Source organism: Capricornis sumatraensis, chromosome X, assembly GCF_032405125.1.
Source record: "Capricornis sumatraensis isolate serow.1 chromosome X, serow.2, whole genome shotgun sequence".
In the NCBI taxonomy this organism is placed as follows: domain Eukaryota; kingdom Metazoa; phylum Chordata; class Mammalia; order Artiodactyla; family Bovidae; genus Capricornis; species Capricornis sumatraensis.
This window is the reverse complement of record NC_091092.1, coordinates 17,929,423-17,953,982: the sequence shown is the minus strand read 5'-3', so window position 1 is coordinate 17,953,982 and position 24,560 is coordinate 17,929,423. Positions and strand designations below refer to the sequence as shown.

The 24,560-nt window shown below is 38.6% G+C and overlaps 1 protein-coding gene across 2 annotated transcripts in view; it reads left to right on the top strand.

Annotated features, from left to right (window-relative positions):
* Positions 1-24,560, top strand: part of CHRDL1 (chordin like 1) — a 129,985-nt gene that overhangs the window by 22,450 nt on the left and 82,975 nt on the right. For both annotated transcript variants that reach the window (XM_068962159.1, XM_068962160.1), the window contains exons 3-4: positions 12,924-13,036; positions 15,599-15,692. In XM_068962159.1, the coding sequence (XP_068818260.1) occupies positions 12,924-13,036; positions 15,599-15,692 (207 nt within the window). The remainder of the gene's footprint in view (positions 1-12,923; positions 13,037-15,598; positions 15,693-24,560) is intronic.

Sequence of the window (24,560 nt, the reverse complement as noted above, 5' to 3'; positions counted from 1 at the left end):
AAAGGATCCATTTAAGAGTTTCTGTGAAGAAATCTATCTTAAAGATTTTTAGAGAGGTGATAGCAACTTGCTTAACAGCTGTAGGTAAAGAATACCCTCCTTGTGGCACTGGTGTACACCGTTCCTTTGGAAATTGACTTGCCTGTAAGTTAGAATCTTAGCAATTTGGAAATGAGTTAAAAATATGTAAATGCACATGAATCCCACATTTTGATAGCTTCCCTTATTTTGGTGCTTGCTTAGTCTTTCAGGGGTGGGTCCTTATCTTTATTATCCTATCTCTTTACCATCCAGAAAGAAATAAATCACCCAACCATGCAGATCACATTGCTAATAATGAAAGTTCATCCAATTTCATATTTTAAGTAGGTAGATCTCATGTCAGCCTCTGAGTGAGCTGATTATTTCTGGCAAAATAACCCAGAATCAAATATGTAATACACAGGTTCCATCTTACTTTGTAATGTGAATTTAAATCAACAAAGTAATTTCCAGCTTACCTCATTCCAAGTATTAACAATTGAAGAACCATACAAGTAAGGCAATTTATGCCAGCCTAATAATACCACCTTCATGGATTTGCTTCTAAGTGTATACTCAGATTTTTCTGAAATGTCTAGGTAAATTGTTTATATGAAATGCAAATAACTTAGGTGTTTTAAAGATTATGAATTTATCAAATTTAGTTTAGAGAAATAGTCATTCTCTTCTCACCAGTAAGTGGAACTTTGCAAAAGGTGCCTCATTTATGTTTATCTTGGGAAATTCATGATTTGTCTCTCCTCGATTAAACATGCAGGGATTGTTAAAAAGATTTCCTACTTCATTCTATAACACTGTGGAGCAGAGGTCGAATTTGTGTATTTACCAATAAAATTGTATTCCTGAGACTTGGGTGAAAAGTATACAACTTTTGCCTACAAAGTAATTTTGATTTTTCTGAGTTCTTTTAATCAATAAATGGTCTTGAGCACTTACATTTAGTTCAGAATGTAGCTTAATATAATAATATTAACAATAATAATGGTAATATCATAAAAGGAGAAATTAAAAGTTACTGATAAAGAAAAAAAGTATTGTTTCCATCTTCCCTCACCAAATTTATGAAGTTTTAAGCAATTAAAATATCCAGTGTTGGACATTTTCACACACTGCAATTGGGAAGTAAATTAGTGCAGCTTTTCTGGAAGGCAGCTTGACAATGTAGATTGGGAATTTAAAAGCGTTCATTGCCTTTGACTCAATAAATCTACCTCTAAGATTTTATATTTAGAAAATAACCAGTATTACATACATTAGTGTATATGCAAGGATATTTATTTTTTGTTTATTTTTTGGCCATACCTAGAGGCAAATGGAATCTTAGTTTCTCAGCCATGGATCTTCTACTGCCTCCTGCAGTAGAAGCACAGTCTTAACTACTGGACAGCCAGGGAAGCCCCTATATACAGGGATATTTATCATGGAATTTTTTAAAACAAAGAAAAGGATACAATTTGAACCCTCAAATAGGGGATTGGTTAAGAAATTATGTTTCAACTGTGTTAATGAAAAATCATGTCACTAGTTATGTGGTATAGGGGGAATATTTAATGGCACAAAAATGTACACAATGTGTTAACTTTCAAAGCAGTTTATAAAATGTATATTGTATATGTTCTTAATTATATAAATAGAAAACTTTATACACCTTTATGCACAGAAGAGAGACTAGAAAGAGCTTCTAGTTTCTTGACATATAAAGAGTTTAGAAGTTGTCACTCCTCTTGTCACAAGAACAAAAGCTTAAGGAAATGAAAATCGGCAAGTCCTCTTAAAATCACAGAAAATTGAGGTCACAGGGCAAACTGCCTTGTGGTTTTTACTTTGAAAACTGGAAAGACAGGCGAATACAATCAACACTGCTGGATCCTGGTTGGAGCACTTAACGAGTAATCGGGTAGTCGACTAATTGCTGGAGAAGAAGCATGTTCTAGCTTGAGAGAAAAAACTCCTTTTTGTGAGTTTTTACCTCTAGGATCCCCACCAGGTTCTCAGGTTTGGTGAAAAATTTATAATTGTTATAGGTGGAGGAGGGGGAAAAGTAACCATTTTAAATAAGCCTAGAGTTCTTTATTCTCATTAACTAAGGCCTGGCATCAGTTCAGTTCAGTTCAGTCACTCAGTCGTGTCTGACTCTTTGCGACCCCATGAATCACAGCACGCCAGGCCTCCCTGTCCATCACCAACTCCCAGAATTTACTCAAGCTCATGTCCATTGAGTCTGTGATGCCATCCAACCATCTCATCCTCTGTTGTCCCCTTCTCCTCCTGCCCTCACTCTTTCCCAGCATCAGGGGCTTTTCCAATGAGTCAGCTCTTCGTATAAGGTGGCCAAATATTGGAGTTTCAGCTTCAACATCAGTCCTTCCAATGAACACCCAGGACTGATCTCCTTTAGGATGGATTGATTGGATCTCCTTGCAGTCCAAGGGACTCTCAAGAGTCTTCTCCAACACCACAGTTCAAAAGCATCAATTCTTCGGCACTCAGCTTTCTTTATAGTCCAACTCTCACATCCATACATGACTACTGGAAAAACCAAGGGAAATGATTTTATCTTAGACTAACTAATTTGAGTTTTATCAGGATCTAACCACCCTGAGACGTCTTCACTGGTGGCTCAGTCAGTAAAGAGTCTGCCTGCAATGCCAGAGATGTGGATTCAATCCCTGGGTCAGGAAGATCTCCTGGAGAAGGAAATGGCAACCAACTCCAGTATTCTTTCCTGGAGAATTCTGTGGACAGAGGAGCCTGGTGGGCTACAGTGGAATGGAACCACCCTGGAAGAAGGAACATATGCCCAACTCCACTAGCTTTCCTGTCTCACCTACACTGGTGGGCAGGAGCAAAGTTAATTAGTGCTTTTGAAGGGCACAACTCAGGGACATGGATCACTAAAAACTGAGAGCTAATTATATGATTATAGAACATTTCTCCTTCCCCTACAATTTGCTACACATCAATTGGGATCCTGTATAATAACAGGAGATTGAAAGACCTGCAAGCCTTAGACACTGTTTAAGAAGAAGAATCTAGGGAAACCCAATAACAATGGAGAAAATAAACAAAGACACTAGGCAGATTTTAGCCTCTGACACCACGGCTACAAAAAACAGTAAAACTAGCCTAACTCCTAGATAGATTAACATAAGACCTCACACTAACGCTCCATTTACCTCAGTTACTTTTACTCAGTACATCATGTCTGAGTTTCAACAAAAAATTACTGGGCATGCTAAAAGGCAAAAAAAAAAATCAATCTGAAGAGACAAATCAGGCATCAGAACCAGGCTCAGATATGGCAGATATTTTGAAATTATCAGACTTGGAATTTAAAATAAATAAGATTAATGTGTTGAGAACTCTAATGAAAAAAGGAGGCAAAATGTAAGCATATATGGGCAATGTAAAGAGAGATGAAAAATAAGAATCAAAAGGAAATGTGAGAAATCAAAAACACTGTAACAAAAATGAAGAATGCTTTTGATGAACTCATCAGCACACTGGACATGACTGAAGAAAGAATAAATCATCTAAAGATATGGCAAAGGGCTTCCCTGGTGGCTCAGTGGTAAAGAATCTGCCTGCCAATCCTGGAGACACAGGTTTGATCCTTGATCTGAGAAAATCCCACAGATTTTTTCCCCAGCATCTGGGAAAATGCTGCAGAGCAAGCAACTAAGCCCATGTGTCACAACTATTGGGCCTCTGTTCAGAGCCTGGAAACTGCAGCTACTGAGCCCATATGCCACAGCTACTGAAGCCCACATGCCCTAGGGCCCATGCTCTGCAGCGAGAGAAGCCGCAGCAATGAGAAGACCACGTATTGCAACAAAGAGTAGCTCCCTGCTTGTCACAACTAGAAAAAAGCCCAGGCAGCAACAAAGACCTAGCACAGCCATAAATAAATAAATAAATAAATATAATATAATATAATATAATATGCCAAGAGAAATGTCCCAAACTGAAAATGTGATTAAATTCAATAGAATATTCAAGAACTGTGGGAAAATTACAAAAAGTGTCACATGTATATAATAGGAATGACAGAAGGAGATGAGAGAAAGGAAAAAGAAATAATGAGTGAAATAATAATGGCTGAGAATTTTCCAAAAGCAATGGCAAACACCAAAGCACAAATCCAAGAAGCCCAGAGAACACAAAGCAGGATACTAGTGAGAAAACTTATACCTAGACATATCATATTTAAACTGCAGAAAACCAAAGGCAAAGAGAAGATCTTGAAAGAGGAAAAACACGTTACGTATAGAGGAACGAGGCCAGTACTCTTGCCTGGAAAATTCCATGGACAGAGGAGCCTGGTAGGATATAGTCCATGGGGTTGTGAAGAGTCGGACACGACTGAGCGACTTCACTTTCACTTTTTCTTCAGAAACCATGCAAGCAGTAAGAGAGTAGAATGAAGCACTTAAATTTTTGAAAGAAAAAATCCATCAACCTACATTTCTGTATCCAGCAAAACTATGCTTCAAAAGTGAATGAGAAATATTTTCTCAGACAAACAGAAATTGAAGGAATTTTTCACCAATTGACCTGCTCACAAGAAATGTTAAAATAAATTCCTTAAGAAAAATGAAAATAATGTCAGAAACTCAGATCTATATAAAGAAGGGAAGAGTGTTAAAGAAGGAATAAATGAAGGTAAAGTGAAATCTTTTATTTTTCTTATTCTTAACCTAACAGAATAAAGTTTGTTCAAAATAATAATAGCAACAGTATACTGAATAATTATAGTTTATGGAAAAGTGAAATGAATGACAGTGATTTTATAAAGGATGTACTCTACTACAAAGTACTTGCAGTGCCTGTGAAGCAATATAGTGTCATTTGAAAGTTGATTTAGATTTGTGTAAATGTGTATTGTAAACTCTATGACTACTACTAATTAAAAAGATGAGTATGATTGATATACTAAGAAAGAGAGAAAATAATAGGAAATGCTCAAATAAAGCCATAGAAAGCAGAGGAAGAGTGGAATACACACACATAAGGAAAAAATCAAGGAAAATGAATAGAAAATAATTATGGATATTGTCAGTATTAACCCAGCTGTATCAATAATCACTTTAAATGTGAATGGTCTATATACACTACTTAAAAGACAGAGTATCCAAGTGGATTATAAGAAAAATTAGACCCAACTATATGTTATCTACACACTTTAAATGTAAAGATATATATAGATTAAAAGTAAAAGGATGCTAAAAAATATCCTCCAATTAAAAATAAACAAATTTTGAAAAGTAAAAGGATGGAAAAAGATATAACATGCTAACACACTAATCAGATGAAAGTGGAAGTAACTATATTAGTTTTAGACAAAGCAGACTTCAGAGCAAGGAAAATTACGTGTATACCTAACAGAGCATCAAAATACATGGTGCTAAAATGGATAGTACTGCAAGAAGATACAGACAAGTCCACTATTTTAATTAGAGAGTTTAAACCCCTCTATTAGTAATCAACAGATCCAGCAGGCAGAAAGTCAATAATGGTATAGTTGAACTGAACCACACCATCAGTCAATGGAATCTAATTGTCATCTGAAGAGTATTTCATCCAACAACAGAAGAATACACATTCTTCTCCAGCTCAATGGAACATTCACCAAGATGGACCACACTTATGGGTCATAAAACAGATTCTAACAAAACTTATAAGAATATAAATTATATCAGTGTGCTCTCAGAACATAGTAGAATTAGACTAAAAAATCAATAGCAGAAAGATACCTGTAAAAATATCAAAATATTTAGAGATTAAACAATATACTTCCAAATAGCACATAGGCCAAAGAAGTCTCAAGTGAAGTTTAAACATATTTTGGATTATATGAAAATAAAAATATAATTTATACAAATTCTAAGCAGTACTTAGAGGAAAATTTATAGCATAGACAATATATTAGAAAAAAAGACCTGATATCAATAGTCTCAGCTTCCACCTTAGGAAACTAGAAAAAGAAGAGCAAATCAAACCCAAAGTAAGCAGAAGAAAAAAAAATCTTAAAACATTAAAGCAGAAATCAATGAAAGTTATACCAGGAAAACAAAAGAGTAAAACCAATGAAACCAAAGTCTGGTTCTTTGAAAAGATCAATAAAATAGATAAACCTCTAGTCAGATTAACTAAAAAAGAAGGCACAAATTACTAATTTCAGAAATGAAAAAAAGGCCATCACTACCACCAGAACGGTCATAAAATATGCACAATTCCATGCCAATAATATGATAACCTGGGCAATACCTTACCAATATCTGGGAAGATAGAACCAATCAAAACTCACATAAAACAAAATAGACAATCTGAATAGGCTTATGTCTGTTAAAGAAGTTAATACTCTTTCAAAACAGAAAGCACCATGCCCAGGTAATTAACTGGTGAATTCTCCCAAACATTTAAGGACATAATACCAGTACTCTACAATCAGTTTCAGAAGATGTAAGCAGAGAGAGAGAGAGCACTCCCTAATTTATTCTATGAGACCAATATTACCTTAATACCAAAACCAGACAAAGACATTGTAAGAAAGGAACTACAGATTAATATCTCCAATGCAAAAATCCTCAACAAAATATTAGCAAATTGAATCTAGCAATGTAGGAAAAATCTACTCAAGTGGGATTTTTTTCCAGGCTGTTTCATCATCCAAAAATCAATTAATATAATCCATCACATCAATAGGCTGAAAAAGAAAAACTACTCAATTATATCAATACATGCGGAAAAATCACTTGACAAAAGTGAACACCATACAGTGAATGAGAATAGAGGGAAGACTTCTTCAACTTCATAAAGAACATCTATAAAAAAAAAAATCTACCACTAATACAGTACTTAATGGAGAGAAGCTAAATGTTTTGGCCTAAGATCAAGAATAAGGCAAAGGTAGTGTTTCTCACCATTCCTACTCAGTGTTGTATTGGAAGTCCTAACTAATGCAGTAAGATGGGAAATGGAAATAAAGTGCATACATATTTGGAAGGAAGAAATAAAACTACCTTTGCTAGCAGATGACATGATTATTTTAAAATTCAAAAAAAAAGCCCTCCTAAAATTAATGAGCCATTAGAGTAAGGTTTAAGAATATGAACTTAATATATGAAAGTCAATTGCTTTCCTATATACCATTAATGAACAACTGGAATATATAATTAAAAACACAATACCATTTATGTTAGCACCAGAAAGTGAAATACTTTGATATAAATTTAGCAAAATGTATATAAAATCTATATGAAGAAAACTATAAAACTCTCAGGAAAGATATCAAATAACTGGAAAGAAACTCCATGTTCATGGACAGAAGGACTCAATATTGTTAAGATATTAGTAGTTCATGACTTGATCTATAGATTCAATAACATTCAAAATCCCAGCAGTTTACCTTGTGGACATCCAGGAATGTGAAATCAAGTGGGCCTTAGGAAGCATCATTACAAACAAGGCTAGTGGAGGTGATGGAATTCCAGTTGAGCTATTTCAAATCCTAAAAGATAATACTGTGAAAGTGCTGCACTCAATATGCCAGCAAATTTTGAAAACTCAGCAGTGGCCACAGGACTGGAAAAGGTCAGTTTTCATTCCAAACTCAAAGAAAGGCAATGCCAAAGAATGCTCAAACTACCACACAATTGCACTCATCTCACCCGCTAGCAAAGTAATGTTCAAAATTCTCCAAGCCAGGCTTCAGCAGTATGTGAACTGTGAACTTTCAGATGTTCATGCTGGATTTAGAAGAGGCAGAGGAACCAGAGATCAAATTGCCAACATCTGCTGGATCATTGAAAAACCAAGAGAGTTCCAGAAAAGCATCTATTTCTGCTTTATTGACTATGCCAAAGCCTTTGACTGTGTGTATCACAACAAACTGGAAAATTCTGAAAGAGATGGGAATACCAGACCACCTAACCTGCCTCCTGAGAAATCTGTATGTGGGTCAAGAAGCAACAGTGAGAACTGGGTCAAGAAGCAACAGTGAGAACTGGACATGGAACAACAGACTGGTTCCAAATCAGGAAAGGAGTACATCAAGGCTGTATATTGTCACCCTGCTTATTTAACTTATATGCAGAGTAGTACATCATGAAAAATGCTGGGCTGGATGAAGCACAAGCTGGAATCAAGATTGCCAGGAGAATATCAATAACCTCAGATATGCAGATGACACCACCCTTATGGCAGAAAGTGAACTAAAGAGCCTCTTGATGAAAGTGAAAGAGGAGAGTGAAAAAGTTGGCTTAAAACTCAACATTCAGAAAGCGAAGATCATGGTATCTGGTCCCATTGCTTCATGGAAAATTGGTAGGGAAATAGTGGAAACAATGACAGACTTTATTTTGGGGGGCTCCAAAATCACTGCAGATGGTGACTGCAGCCATGAAATTAAAAGACACTTGCTCCTTGGGAGAAAAGTTATGATGAACCTAGACAGCATATTAAAAAGCAGAAACATTATTTTGCCAACAAAGGTCTGTCTAGTCAAAGCTATGGTTTTTCTAGTAGTCATGTAGGGATGTGAGAGTTGGACTATAAAGAAAGCTGAACACCAAAGAATTAATGCTCTTAAACTATGGTGTTGGAGAAGACTCTTGAGAGTCCCTTCGATTGCAATGAAATCCAACTAATCCATCCTAAAGTAATCAGTCGTGAACATTTATTGGAAGGACTGATGCTGAAGCTGAAACTCCAATACTTTGGCCACCTGATGCAAAGAACTGACTCATTAGAAAAGCCCCTGATGCTAGGAAAGAGTGAGGGCAGGAGGAGAAGGGGATGGGAGAGGATGAGATGGTTGGATGGCACCACTGACTCAATCGACATGGGTTTGAGTAAACTCTGGGAGTTGGTGATGGACAGGGAGGCCTAGCATGCTGCCTTCCCTGGGGTCTCAAAGAGTGCGACAGGACTGAGTGACTGAGTTGAACTGAACTGAACTTACCTTGTGGAAATTAACGAAGTTAACTCTAAAGTTTATATGGAAAGGTCTGAATCAGAATTGCCAACACAATATTGAAGAACCTCAACAAAGTTAGAGAACTGATGCTACCCAACTTCAAGACTTGCTATAAAGCTATGGTACTTAACATAATGTGATGTTGTTGAAAGAATAGACAAATGGATCAGTGCAGCATAATAGAATGCCCAGAAATAGACCCACACAAATATAGTCAACTGATCTTTGACAAAAGGAGCAAGGACAATTCATTGGAAAAAAGATAATCTTTTCAAGAAATGGTGCTGAAACAACTAGACATCTCCATGTAAAAAAATGACCATTAAAAACACTTAAAAAATGGATTACAGATCTAAATGTAAAATGCAAAACTATAAAACTTCCAGAAAATAACAAAGGAGAAAACTCTAGGTGACCTTGGGTTTTGTAATGAGTTTTCAGATACACCAAAAGTACACTCCATGCAAGAAAAAAAGTTGATGAATTGGATTTCATTACAAGTAATAAATTTTGCTATGCAAAAGATACTGTTAAGAGAGTGAAAAGACAAGCCACAGACTGAAGGAAAATATTTGCAAAATGCATGTCTGATAGAGGACTTGTATTGAAATATACAAATAACTGTTAAAGCTCAACAGTAAGAAAATAAACAACCCAAGTAATAAATGGGCAAAAGAACTAAACAGATAGTGCACCAAAGAAGATACATGGGTGGCAAATAAGTATATGAAAAGATGCTCAATATTAAATATCATTAGGGGATTGGAATTAAAACAACAGATGAGATACCACTACACACCTGTTAGAATGGCTAATACCCAAAATAACAGCCAACAAGAGAATACCGATAAGAATGTGGAGCAATAGGAACTTTCATTCATTGCTGATGGGAATGCAAGATAGTATAGTCACTTTGGAAGACAGTTTGGCAGTTTCTTAAAGAGCTAGATATAGTCTTACTCTAAAACCCAGCAATCATATTTCCAGGTATCATGCAAATGAATTATCAATTCATTTCATTTTCAAAAGTTGGAAGCAACCAAGTTGTCCTTCTCTGGTGGCTCAAATGATAAAGAATCTGCCTGCAATGCAGGAGACCTGGGTTCAATCCCTGGGTTGAGAAGGTCCCCTGGAGAAAGGCATGGCAACCCACTCCGGTATTCTTGCCTGGCCATGGACAGAGGAGCCTGGCAGGCTATAATCCACGGGATCACAAAGCATCAGACATGATTGAGTGACTAAGCACAGAAGCAATATGTTCTTTAATAGGTGAGTTGATAAACAAGCTGTACATCCATACAGTGGGATATTATTCAATGATAAATGAACTGTCAAGCCTTGAAAAAGCTTAGAGGAATCTTAAATGTATATTGTTAGGTGAAAGAAGACGGTCTAAAAAGTCTGCATACCCTATGATTCCAACTATATGACATCTTGGAAAAGACAAAACTATAGAGACAGTAGAAAGTCAGTGGTTTTTATAAGTTGTGGGAATGGAGGCAGGGAAAGATGAATAGGCAGAGTATGGGCATGTTTAGGGCAGTGAAACTGTTCTGTATGATACTGTAATGGCAGATATATGTCATTTATACATTTGTCATAACACATAGAACTATACAGAATATGCTCTCATGTAAACTATGTAGTTAATATATCAAGTATCTGTTCATTAATTTTAACAAATGTATGACACTAATGCAAGATGTTAATGCCAGGAAAAAGAGGGGGTGATGTGAAGAGGGGAAATATGAGCACTTTATGTACTTTGATGCTGGGAGGGATTGGGGGCAGGAGGAGAAGGGGACGACAGAGGATGAGATGGCTGGATGGCATCACTGACTCAATAGACGTGAATCTGAGTGAACTCCGGGAGTTGGTGATGGACAGGGAGGCCTGGCATGCTGCGATTCATGGGGTCGCAAAGAGTCGGACACGACTGAGCAACTGAACTGAACTGATGTACTTTCTACTTATTTTTTTGATAAACCTAAAACTGCTCTAAGAAATAAAGTCTATTAATTTAAAAACAGGAAAATAAAGATTAGAGGACTATTACCAGAACATCAAAAGTGGTTGTTTTATGGGCTTTCCTGGTGGTCCAGTGGTTAAGAATCTGCCTTGCAGTGCAGGAGACATGGGTTTGACCCTTGGTCCAGGAAGATCCCACATCAGTTCAGTCAGTCAGTTCAGTCGCTCAGTCGTGTCTGACTCTTTGCGACCCCATGAATCGCAGCACGCCAGGCCTCCCTGTCCATCACCATCTCCCGGAGTTCACTCAGACTCACGTCCATCGAGTCAGTGATGCCATCCAGCCATCTCATCCTCAGTCGTCCCCTTCTCCTCCTGCCCCCAGTCCCTCCCAGCATCAGTCTCTTCTAATGAGTCAACTCTTCACATGAGGTGGCCAAAGTACTGGAGCTTCAGCTTTAGCATCATTCCTTTCAAAGAAACCCCAGGGTTGATCTCCTTCAGAATGGACTGGTTGGATCTCCTTGCAGTCCAAGGGACTCTCAAGAGTCTTCTCCAACACCACACTTCTAAAGCATCAATTCTTCGGCACTCAGCCTGCTTCACAGTCCAACTCTCACATCCATACATGACCACAGGAAAAATCATAGCCTTGACTAGACGGACCTTAGTCGGCAAAGTAATGTCTCTGCTTTTGAATATACTATCTAGGTTGGTCATAACTTTTCTTCCAAGGAGTAAGTGTCTTTTAATTTCATGGCTGCAGTCACCATCTGCAGTGATTTTGGAGCCCAAAAAAATAAAGTCTGACACTGTTTCTACTGTTTCCCCATCTATTTCCCACGAAGTGATGGGACCGGATGCCATGATCTTTGTTTTCTGAATGTTGAGCTTTAAGCCAACTTTTTCACTCTCCTCTTTCCCTTTCATCAAGAGGCTTTTTAGCTCCTCTTCACTTGACCCAGCAATCCCACTACTGGGCATACACACTGAGGAAACCAGAAATGAAAGAGACACGTGTACCCCAATGTTCATAGTCATTTACAATAGTCAGGACATGGAAGTGACCTAGATGTCCATCAGCAGATGAATGGATAAGAAAGCAGTGGTACACATACACAATGGAATATTACTCAGCCATTAAAAAGAACACATTTGAATCAGTTCTGATGAGGTGGATGAAACTGGAGCCTATTATACAGAGTGAAGTAAGCCAGAAAGAAAAACACCAATACAGTATGCTAAAGCATATATATGGAATTTAGAAAGATGGTAATGATAACCCTGTATGTGAGACAGCAAAAGAGACTCAGACTTATAGAACAGTCTTTTGGACTCTGTGGGAGAGGGAGAGGGTGGGATGATTTGGGAGAATGGCATTGAAACCTGTATATTATCATATATGAAAAAAATCGCCAGTCCAGGTTCGATGCATGATACAGGATGCTTGGGGCTGGTGCACTGGGATGACCCAGAGGATGGTATGGGGAGGGAGGTGGGAGGGGGTTTCGGGATAGGGAACACGTGTACACATGTGGCAGATTCATGTCAATGTATGGCAAAACCAATACAATATTGTAAAGTAATTAGCCTCCAAGTAAAATAAATAAATTTATATTTAAGAAAGAAAGAAAATATTCCAGATATTAATACTGTATTTATATTAATACTTTATATGTTAGAAATATCTCTTCCCTGTTTCTTGCTTATCTGTCTTTTCATTTCAATTTGATCATCAATGCCAACCTTACTGGGTCATTGTAAAATCAAATAAGGAAAGCATATAAAACACTGAGCCCTTTGTAGGGGTTCTGTAAATATCATCTATGCCTCTTTCCTTGATGTACACTAAAATGGATGGAACCTGTGATTGCTCTCGATTTTGTGATTGGGCTATGTTTTCTAACCAGCATATTCTCCATCTCCTTCCTCACAGATTCAGAGACATATTGTGTGTTTCAAGACAAGAAGTACAGAGTGGGTGAGAGATGGCATCCTTACCTGGAACCTTATGGGTTGGTTTACTGCGTCAACTGTATCTGCTCTGAGGTACAGTCCCCAATGGCATGTGATTTCTGCTTTGCTCTTCAGCAGGCAGACATACTCTCAAGTGCCTAGATGTCCTGGGAGCATTAGTGATTAAAAACCTAAAAGAAGTAAGGAGGCAGATTGCAAGGAAAAATACACATCTCTTGTCTTTTTCTTCTATTGCTTTTTAGCTTGATATTCATGGGATCTCACTGAGTATTTGCTGTAGATACTTAACCGGTCTCTTAGCCGAATGATGTAAGACATGGAAAAAGTAGAGTGCAGGAAAAAGCTCAATATAATGCCTGGATCATAAGACAACATTGTTTTTTAATATCATTTTCAAGACTGGCCATTATCTAGGAGATTAGGATAGATTATAAACTGGTTCACTGGAAGAGTATATTTTATGTGGTTTCAGTGAATGACTATAATTACTAATAGGATTGAGGTGCTGAAATCTTGGCCTGTACCTGGTGAGGATTAGAGTCCTCTTGGCTTTGCCTTGGCTCCTGTCCAGTCACTCAAAGAGGCATTTGGATAGCTTTGCAGTAGACAAAGCAGGTAGTCCCATGGCCATGACCCAGGACCAGAGCTACAGTCCATCTTTCTGAACAAGCCTTTTCTGTCATATGCTAAGCCAGGGTTTCTCAGCCTCTATACTCTTGATATTTAGGGACAGATAATTTCTTGTTGTGGGGAGCTGTCCTGTGTATTGTGAGATATTTAACAGCACCCCTGGCCTCTATCCACTAGAAGCCAGTAGAATCCACCCCAGTTGTGGCAACCAAAAACATCTCAGGACATGCCCAAGGTTACTTGGAGAGCAAAGTGGTTCCTGGTGGAGAACCAATGTACTAGGCCAACTGGGAAAAGAGACTTTATACTCAGCCTTGAGAATTGAGAATTCTGAACATATTAGAAAGAATTTTCAAGACCTGCCTCTCACTTGAGACCTCATGGAACAACTGAAACCCCTCACTAGTGCCCAGGAGTCCTCACTTGCAAGCCTAATTCTTTTGCCATTTGAACAGAAAATTGGGCTTTCAGAATTTTGAGCATATGGAAACCTAACCTTTAGGCAACATCAGGTAGTCTTAAGAAACTGCAGGGCTCTATAATCAAGACAGACCAAGTTTCCAACCCTGGCTCTGCCACTTCTGAGCTGTGTTATGTTAAGCAAGTTATTTAACCTCTCTGAGATTCCTCTAGCTTCTTCTTTAAAATGGTATAGTGGTATTACCTATTTCATAGGATTATGATATGGGTTAAATTTACTAATCTGTCTCAGTCAGTGCATTAAAACAATGCTTGGTCATAGTCAATATTTGAGACATGCTAACTGCTGTAACATTACCATCATTATGGTTATTATTTTTATTAATGTATTAGCTCTAGAACAGAAACCAATGTAAAGCATTAAGAAGGAATCAGTTTGACCTCAGCCAGGTGGAGTAGTTTCTGATGTGCTCTGGTGATCTTACTTCAAGATGATACCACCTGGCTCTGAGGAGTGTGACATATAAGGAGGCTCCATGGTGTTTCCAAATGTAGTGCTCCAAAAATGTATTCTAGGAAGTATGCAAGAAAAGAAAAAGAGTTGTGGTAAGGTTATTCAAATTTGGATAAAAGAAGCCTGCATCTTTAAATGGCTAAAGCAGTTATTAAACAGAGTATCTAGAGACTGAGTAAATGCCTGGTATGGTATGATTACGTCAGATTCTTGACCCAATGCATTGAAAATGGACAGCTAACCCTTGGGGACTGAGGCTTTGCTCTCTGCAGGGCAGTGAAAAATGTTAATATAATCCCAATGCCAATGGCTCAAGTGCTAGGCATCTTCTCCCTCCATCATCTTCATCATCCGCTTCCCTCACCAGAGCCTGATGGATATAACCCTTGCTTCAAATGAGTTATGAATGGAAAAGGTTAATGCAAAATTGGTTTCCAAGGTCTTCCTTTGTTCTAGCAATGGCTGAAAGCTGTCAGAGCTAGGGATCTTGTCAGTGTAAATCAGACAAGGACCCAGTCGCCCCCTCCCCTAGTCATACTAGCTAATCAGCTCAATTCTAAACTCTAGCTTCCTCTCAGAAAAATTTTAACTTGCAAAAGAAGTGAGGAGAAGAAGCACTCAGCTTACTGGATCAAGGCAGAGTTATATGGACTCCAGAATCCATGTGCTAGGGCTCTCTCCTTGCCTAGGGGTGGGTAACAGCTCAAGGGACCCATCACTCATTATCCCTTCCTTCCATGGCATTGGGCAGGTGATTATGAAATCTGACTAGGCTCTGGGAAGAGATGTGCAGAGCTAGGGAATGGTAGAAACATCACAGAGCCAAGTCAGAAGAAGCTTCCCAGTAATTGCAGGAGGCTTTTTAAACTTGGGTAGTAGTGACCCTTAGAAAAATACTCCAATAAACTTATCAGAAAAAAGAAATAAAATGGCTGATTTCATTCAGTTTCTCAGCAATGCATTATTCACTGTCTGAGTGAGTCCCTAAAGGACTGTTTCCCAAATTGGCATGATCCCACTGACCTCTGAAAGACACTTATTTTGTTGTCATTGTTGCCTCTCTCTTTCAGAATGGGAATGTGCTTTGCAGCAGAGTCAGATGTCCAAGCCTTCATTGCCTGTCTCCTGTGCACGTTCCTCATCTTTGCTGCCCTCGCTGCCCAGGTAAACCAGTTTGCCTCTTTCTTTCCCAGCTGTGGTTTTCCTTCCTCTTTCTTCCACCCAACCCACCCCTTCTCCCTAATTCCCCAGAAGCAGAAACTTCCAGACAGGAATAACAATAGGACATTTTCAGGCAGCCTGCACCAGGCCCTAAATACTATTTATAGCCCAATTGGGGCACATTCTAGGCTCTAATAAGTTATTCGACCAAGGATGAGATGGCTGGATGGCATCACGGACTAGATGGACGTGAGTCTGAGTGAACTCCGGGAGATGGTAATGGACAGGGAGGCCTGGCGTGCTGTGATTCATGGGGTCGCAAAGAGTCGGATACGACTGAGCGACTGAACTGAACTGAACTGAACAGGTTTTCATTGGGCTTTTAATCATTTGAAGGTGCCTATCAATTGAGGGAAGGGAATTTTGGCCCAGAGATTTTTCTGTGATAAACAGCTTCTTCCTGCCATGGGCAGCAGACACCAGGAGAGCTGTAGCATGGAGGCACGTGTCCTACGCAATTGTATTTGAGCATAGCTTCTAATTGAGGAGGGGCTGTTCATAAATCAAAGGAGCTGAACCAATGAGGTTTATGTCAGTATAAAGCTGCTTTCTGGCTGAATGGTCACCTCCTCCAGATTGTACAGTTATTATGTGTATATTATTCAGAGCAGCGCTAAGGAGACAGCAGGCAGATACTTTTTCACAAGGCTATTAGGACATCTACCTTCCTGGTTGGCAGCTAGGGTGTTTGTCTGAGGCAGGGGCTCTCTCAGTGATACTTTGTTCATATCTGACTGACACCAGGCTCCCACACCAGAGGAGTGCAAGCATGGAATGATTCAGAAAATGCCTGTGGGCCCACCAGCAATCCTAAGGAAAGCTAAGCGATTGTTTTAGCACCTGGGCAGTAGAAGCTTTGTAGTCCTATAAGTTGACTGTTTCCCTCAAGGACAGAGTTGGGGTCCATGGGTGGACTTTGAGAGGTTAGTAAACCTTTTTAAATTGTTGGCAGTTTTTGGTGTAACAGTGTATATGTGTAAATTCCTTTAGAGAAGATACATAGCTTTATTGGTATTCCTAAAGGAGTGTACATAACCATAAAAACATGAAGAACCATTAGTCTCCGTCATACATGGTGTTTTTTTTCAAGTAGTGAGGAACGTCCAGAACTTAGAAGAGAGAAACGAAAAGTGTCAGGGCAGAAATGGTATGACTGAGGCCAGCAATGAGGTTCAGTGACAACTCAGTTAACTGAAATGTTACAGGAACAGAAATTTTGTTGAATGGAGACCCTTTTCGTCCAATGGAGACCCAAACCCTTTTTGTCACCACTTTTATAACTTATGCTTTCTTACCTTGATAAATGGGCTTCCACAGTGGCTCAGCGGTAAAGAATCCACCTGCAGTGCAGGAATCACAAGAGATATGGGTTCAATCCCTGGGTCGGGAAGATCCCCTGGAGGAGGGCATGGAAACCCACTCCAGTATTCTTGCCTGGAGAATCCCATGGACAGAGGAACCTAGCGGGCTACAGTCCATGGCGTCTCAAAGAACTGGACATGACTGAAGCAACTTAGCATGCATGCACCTTGATAAATACACTCTGATGAACATCTGGGATTCTTTCTAGATGTCAGAAGATCATGCCGTGTCACAGGTTTATTATTCTTAGTATTGGTTTCAGTAGTATATGCTTTAATATATGAGAGACTGACTTGGCATGTGATCAATCTTAAAGTTATTCTTGAAATAAATCCCTAAGAGAGGTTTACTATTTTTGCGTGTGTTTATTTGCTTCTTGGGCTTCCCTGTTAGCTCTGTGGTAAAGAATCTGCCTGCAATGCTAGAGACCTGAGTTCAATTCCTGAGTCAGGAAGATCCCCTGAAGAAGGAAATGGCAACCCACACCAGTATTCTTGCCTGAGAAATCCCATGGACAAAGGAACCTGGTGGGCTACAGTCCATGGGGTTGTAAAGAGTTGGGCATGACTTACAACTGAACAACAACAACAACAACAACATTTGCTTCTTCTGTTTAAACTGGATTACAAGGGTATAGCATGGGAGGATTCTTTTTTTTTTTCATCTGCCAGGTTGCCTGTCAAATAGCCTTATAAAATCTTACCTCAGAAGTGTCTAAAAGTGGTCTAATGTCATAGGAATTGATCTAAATGGCTGTGGAGAAATTATTCTTCCCTAGGAAGGAAATTGGGGCAGGGCCCAGACACAGAGCATAGAGTGGAAGTTCACAGAATGGAAGATGGCTGTCCTCTACCCCAGCTGCATAAATGGAAGCAAGTCCTAAGAAAAAGGGAAAGTATAAGCTAGCAGTTCTTTTAAGAGAAAAAGAAAGTATTAAAAGAATTAAGATCATAAGTCCCAGAAATGAGAAAATGGAGAGAAATAAACATCATCATCTTTAAGACTTAAAAGATAGAAACAGCTGTTCATTTTCTTTGGCTTCTTGTTCTTACAGGTCACATCCTTGTGAGTTCATTTTTCTTTCTAACTGTAACCATTAACAGTTCTTTCTGTACGTAGTGGTCCTAAAATTCCCTAATCCTTATATGCAAAAATGTCTTTATTTTGCCCTCATTCTTGAGTGATAATTTGGCTGGGTATAAAATTATAGATTCATGTTTATTTTCCCTCAGCCCTTTGAAGATATTAATAAATAGTTTCATGACTTCTTTGTTTGTGGATAAGAAGTCTGCTTTGATTATAATTCTTCTATACATAATCTGTCTTCTTCTAGCTTTTAAGATTTTCTCTTTTTCCTTTGATGCAAACAAGGAGGTATTTTGATGTATGATTTATTTTTATTTAGCCTGCTTAGCACATGATTTTTTCCAGCCAATGGACTCACATTTTTCTTCAATTTCAAGTCATTATTTTTGTGAAAACAATATTTTCTTCTATTTTTTCTCATTCTTAGCCTTGTCTTTGGTGTATGTCATTGCATTTCATTTAATTTAAGCTCTGTGTCTCTTAATGTCTCCTTTATTTTTCCCCCTAATGATATATTGTTATACTCCCTGTAATGATATATAACTTCAACTTGGCCTTCCAATTCATGAGTTGTTTCTCCAGCTTTTTCATGCCTACTATTTAGGCTGTCTGTTGGGTCTTGTTGTTTTATTTTTAAAAACTGTATTTCCACCCATTTTTTAATTATATGTAAAAAATATCTACATATTGCCATTCTGTAAACCCCTGTTATTGTTTCTTAAGGTCTTGTTCTCTTATTTATTGCTTTAAGGTATTTAAATATTTAAAGTCTATTTCTGATTGTTTATGCATATTTTCAGGTGTGAATTCTCACTTTTGTTAGATTTCTTGATAGCTTTCCTTAGTTCCAAAGTTCCCCTTGTTTTCTAAAATTTTTGTCTAAAAGCTCATCATCCATGGGTTTTCTCTTGCATAAGTCCTTCCTTTTCAGGCCTTGTAGCTTCAGTTCAGTTCAGTTCAGTCGCTCAGTCATGTCCGACTCTTTGCAACCCCATGAATCGCAGCATGCCAGGCCTCCCTGTCCATCACCAACTCCTGGAGTTCACTCAGACTCACATCCATCGAGTCAGTGATGCCATCCAGCCATCTCATCCTCTGTCGTCCCCTTCTCTGCCTGCCCCCAATCCCTCCCAGCATCAGAGTCTTTTCCAATGAGTCAACTCTTCGCATGAGGTGGCCAAAGTACTGGAGTTTCAGCTTTAGCATCATTCCTTCCAAAGAAATCCCAGGGCTGATCTCCTTCAGAATGGACTGGTTGGATGTCCTTGCAGTCCAAGGGACTCTCAAGAGTCTTCTCCAACACCACACTTCAAAAGCATCAATTCTTTGGCACTCAGCCTTCACAGTCCAACTCTCACATCCGTACATGACCACAGGAAAAACCATAGCCTTGACTAGACGGACCTTAATCGGCAAAGTAATATCTCTGCTTTTGAATACACTATCTAGGTTGATCATAAATTTTCTTCCAAGGAGTAAGCATCTTTTAATTTCATGGCTGCAGTCACCATCTTCAGTGATTTTGGAGCCCAAAGAAATAAAGTCTGACACTGTTTCCACTGTTTCCCCATCTATTTCCCACGAAGTGATGGGACCGGATGCCATGATCTTCGTTTTCTGAATGTTGAGCTTTAAGCCAACTTTTTCACTCTCCTCTTTCCCTTTCATCAAGAGGCTTTTGAGTTCCTCTTCACTTTCTGCCATCAGGGTGGTGTCATCTGCATATCTGAGGTTATTGATATTTCTCCCAGCAATCTTGATTCCAGCTTGTGCTTCTTCCAGCCCATCGTTTCTCATGATTAAACCAAGTTGTATGTTGTTGTCCCACCTTGGACTCCATCATGTCTGGATAGTCTGCTTCTACCTCTGTTTTCTTGTGCAGGGCTACTCCTTGGATTGGGACCTCAGCTGCAGCTGCCTTTCTTGGGCAGTCAGTCGATGCAAGAGAATGAACTTGGGTGGGCAAACTATGTCAGCCCCTGTTTACCTGTGAAGAGTGTGACTCTAAGTCCTCAGACTTACACAGGAAGCCATTTGTAGGCCATAGTTCTTGCCCAGCTGCCTGGATATAGCTGTCTATATCTGGTCCAAATGGCCAGTGGAGCATATCGTGTTGGCCCTCATTTATTGCTGTACTTTCCTTTTGCCTGTGTTTTATTTAATAGAGTTTCCTTTTGTTTCTGAGGATGATTTTGCAGTTTTAAAGTTTTATTTATTTTTACTTTTATATTTCATCTCTTACTCTTCTTTGTTTGGAAAATAGCACAGCATTTTCTCATGTGCTCACTCTGCCATATTGACTTGGAATGCAAATCAGCAATTCTTTCTTTCTGTTGAAGATAAAACAAGAATAAACAACTTTAAACTATAGCAGAGAAGAATGGAGTTTGATAAAAGACAGAACTTTAGGACTCAGTGATTGTTAAATCCTAGAATAAATGACTAAGGAGAATTTTAGTCTCTTTACTGCATGTTTCTGGAAATAAAGAGATATCCATCCATCTGAGATAGAGTTGGCATAGTTTTGCTTTGAGACAGGGCAGTGGATGTGATGACTTCTCTGTATTCCTTCCACCCCAATTATTATTAGGCATGAGGAAACTCATGCCTTCAGGGCCACAGGAATGTTTGGTCAAAGGAAGGTGCTCTAGTTTTGTGTCTTAACCCAATGGAAAGCACTGTGATGAAAACATCTTCACTGAAAAATAGAATAGTTAAAGCCAAGGTAATGAGCAAGTTCTGTGTCAAAAAGGGAAATCAAATAAGGGAGCCATATATCCAAGGTTTTATATGTAATCTTACAGCCATATCAACTTCAGGGAGTGTTTACTGGGTAGTGATGGACTTGGTGGGAAGGTCCTATCTGCCATGCCTAGAGCCCATCTTCCACTGGAGGAGACAGAGGAGACTTTACCCCCCTGTCTGTTTCTGTGTATCCCATGGCTCTTGCTTTCTAAACTTCTTACCCCTTGAAATTTCCAAGGTTCTCACCTGAATTTGAGCTTATCTCATGTAGCTCCTGCTGAACCGTGGAAATCAGTGTATGCAGACTGCTTTTCCAGAATTACCAAAGAGAAATCTAAATCAATTCTCATGAAAAGCAAGTGAAAACTTTTTCTCCAGCACTTCCCTTGGTCTCCATGGTAGAGGTTAAGTCTTGATCACATACTACAGGGCTCTACTGGGGCCAAAGTGGCTGGTAGTACAGGAAGGGTAGAGCATTCTTAATAAGAAAGTCAAGACTGTATTGGAGTCAGAAAGGTCATTAAATTCATCCCAATCTCTAAGCAGGAGTCAATCTATTATCCCTAACGAGAGATTTGTTGGAAATGGAATTTCATATCTTCTCTTTTGAAGGGAGTTGAATGGTAAAGGGGAAAGGGGGAGAGAAAGAATATGACTTGTTTCCTTCTGTTCTTCGTGTATAATTTTATCACCAAGAAATGACTTTTGTAGTGATTAGGAGCCTAAATCATGAAATTATGTAACAGTTTTCTTAATTAGTCATTCCATTAAGAATTTGTTATTCAGAATGGATAAATTTTGGTTCCATTAGAAGTAGTCCAACATTCCCGGGTCATTAAAGAGCTGTTATAAATTTGCCAAAATATCTGACTTGATCTGTTACCAGAGACTTAATCTAGTGTTTCCTTTAGGCTAGATGTGAAGAGGTTTAGTTCTATGATATGGTTTTAGTAGAGAGAGTGACAGTGTGGTTTTGCCAAGAGAGGCACTCCTCACCCCAGTCTTCCACATTCCAGTTAGGTTAAGGAAACACCCTTTCCACAAATGCCCTGTGCTCCCATAAGGAGATACTGGAAGTCCTATGCCATTTCTCTCTCAACAGGAGAGCTAGTTAGCGAATATAGGCATTTCTGCTATAATGCAATATGTGCTTTTCTGAAAATCCTCCCATTCTGCAAAACTGTACACTGAAAAATAACAGGGCTTAAGGAAAAAAAAAATTGGAGCAGACAGTTCTGAACTTGTGCAACTTTATAACTAGAGTGCTAATAAAACAACTATACTAATAAAATACTAGTGTGGTTTAAAAGGCATCTTAGATTTCTAATAAAAAATATTACAGTAAGTAGAGACTTCATCCTTTAAAATGGTGACTTTAGCTTGAAGGAAGGAGGTATAAGAAAGGGTTGAAGCCATTGAGTTATAGAGACAAGAGAAAAATGCCCAAGATCAGAATCATGTGATAAGCATTTGGAGGACCAAGCATATGGCCAAACCAAGCCAAGAGGAAGAATGTGTGGTGAATAGCAATAGGATAGAGTACTGTGTCCTTTCGTGGTTTGCAGAATTTCAGTTGTGTTAGTGTATACTTGGCATCTAGTTACTGTCTCTTGACGGTGCAAAATATGAATTTGCTAAGAAAAATCATGTCTGAACCAATGCAATTTCTTTTTTTTTGCAATTGCTATTTTATATCAATATCATTTTCTTATCTACCACTTACATATGAACATGTTTGAAATACACAAGTCTATACTCTAGCAGAAACAAACTATGTAAGATAGGAGGTAGCTGTGTGGCATTTGGCCTTGGACAGTTTAGAGTGAGGGTTGCAAATCACTCAGCCACTCTGAATCTTTTCTTTTGGTCTGTAATCGCTGCCCTCTCTGCACTTTGTATTCTTGTACATTTGTATAAAAAGAGGAGTCTAATTGTAGGACTATGTCTGTTTCCATGTCTGTGACTTCCAGTGTTTCAGAAATCAAGTAGACAAGTCTTTTTAGCTCCCTCCAATTGTTTATTTTTTTTTTTAAGGGCAAAAGTTCAAAAGGGAGATGTATCTTTTTTTGTTGTTGTGGTAAAGTACACGTAACATAAAATTTATGACTTTGCAGTGTATAATTCATGACATTAAGAACATTCACAATGTTGTGCAACATCACCACTAACCTAATTCCTGAAATTTTTTACCACCTCAAAAAAGGAAACTCTGTGCCCATTAAATAGTCATTCCCCATTACTCTCCTGCCTTAGCCCCTGGCAACCACTGATTTGCTTTCTGTTTCCATGGATTTTATTATTCTGGACATTTCATATAAATGAAACCATCAAATATGTGACCTTTTGCATCTGGCTTCTTTCACTTAGCATAATGTTTTAAGATTTATCCATGTTGTAGCATTTATTCCTTTTAGTGATTGAGTAATATTTCATTGTATGGATATACCACATTTTGCTTATACATTCATCAGTTGATGGACATTTGAGTTGTTTTTACCTTCTGCCTATTGTTAATAGTGCTATGAACATTCAGGTGTAAGTTTTTGTGTGGCATATGTTTTCTGTTATTTTGAGTATATACCTAGAAGTGGAATTTCTAAGTCACAGGGTAATTCTGTGTTTAACTTATTGAGGAATCGCTTCCAAAATTTAAAACCATCTCATTTTTTTATGATTCATGTCTGCTGCCACCTCATGTCTGCTGCTGATTGCTACTGTTGCCATCATCCATGTTTGATCACCATTGTGCTCTTCTTGGTCTTTTTGCTCTTTTCTGAATTCTGTATTCACTTGCCTCCTGGATTTGATTGAAAATGATCAACTCCTTTTACAGAGTAACAGCTAATTAGCATATTATTTTCCTTCAGTAAGGGAACTACAAAAGTCATAGTATACAAGATGATCAATCAAGGGTCATTTCTTTTCATACAAAAGATTTGTTTTTTACGGCTTTGAGGGATCTTCATTCCCTGACCAGGGAGTGAACCCAGGCCCTTGGCAGTGAAAGCACCAAGTCCTAACCACTGGACTGCCAGAGAATTCTCAAAAGATTGGTATATTTTTAACAAAACTCTTTCTGAGTCCAGAGCTATCCAAAAGCTTGAGGATTCTGAAATGTTGGTCTCTGGGATAGCAGAGGTTATACTTTACTGTTGTTATTGTTATTATCATTGTTAGCATTCTTATACTGATTGTTGAGATGTGGCCACAGAGATACTCGCTATTGATCAGTAGGCCCTCCATATCTATACTGACTGCCCTGTTACCTCTTAGACCTCTTTCACTGTCTTCCATGCTTTATTTCCATTATTTTCCTCATACACTTGTTCCTTGAACACTGCAGAGTATAAAGGGCTAAAACTTCTCCAGGAAATTGGCACTTAGCTTGCCTTCTGCCAGGTCAAGTGATCTTTGTATCTGGTAAACCCTGGGGATTTAGTTGCTTTTTAAAAAAGAATATGATTTCCTATTTGTATTTGAGGAGCCCTTATGCCCCTGGAGAAGGAAATGGCAACCCACTCCAGTACTCTTGCCTGGAAAATCCCATGGACAGAGGAGCCTGGTAGGCTACAGTCCATAGGGTCGCAAAGAGTTGGACACAACTAAGCGACTTCACAA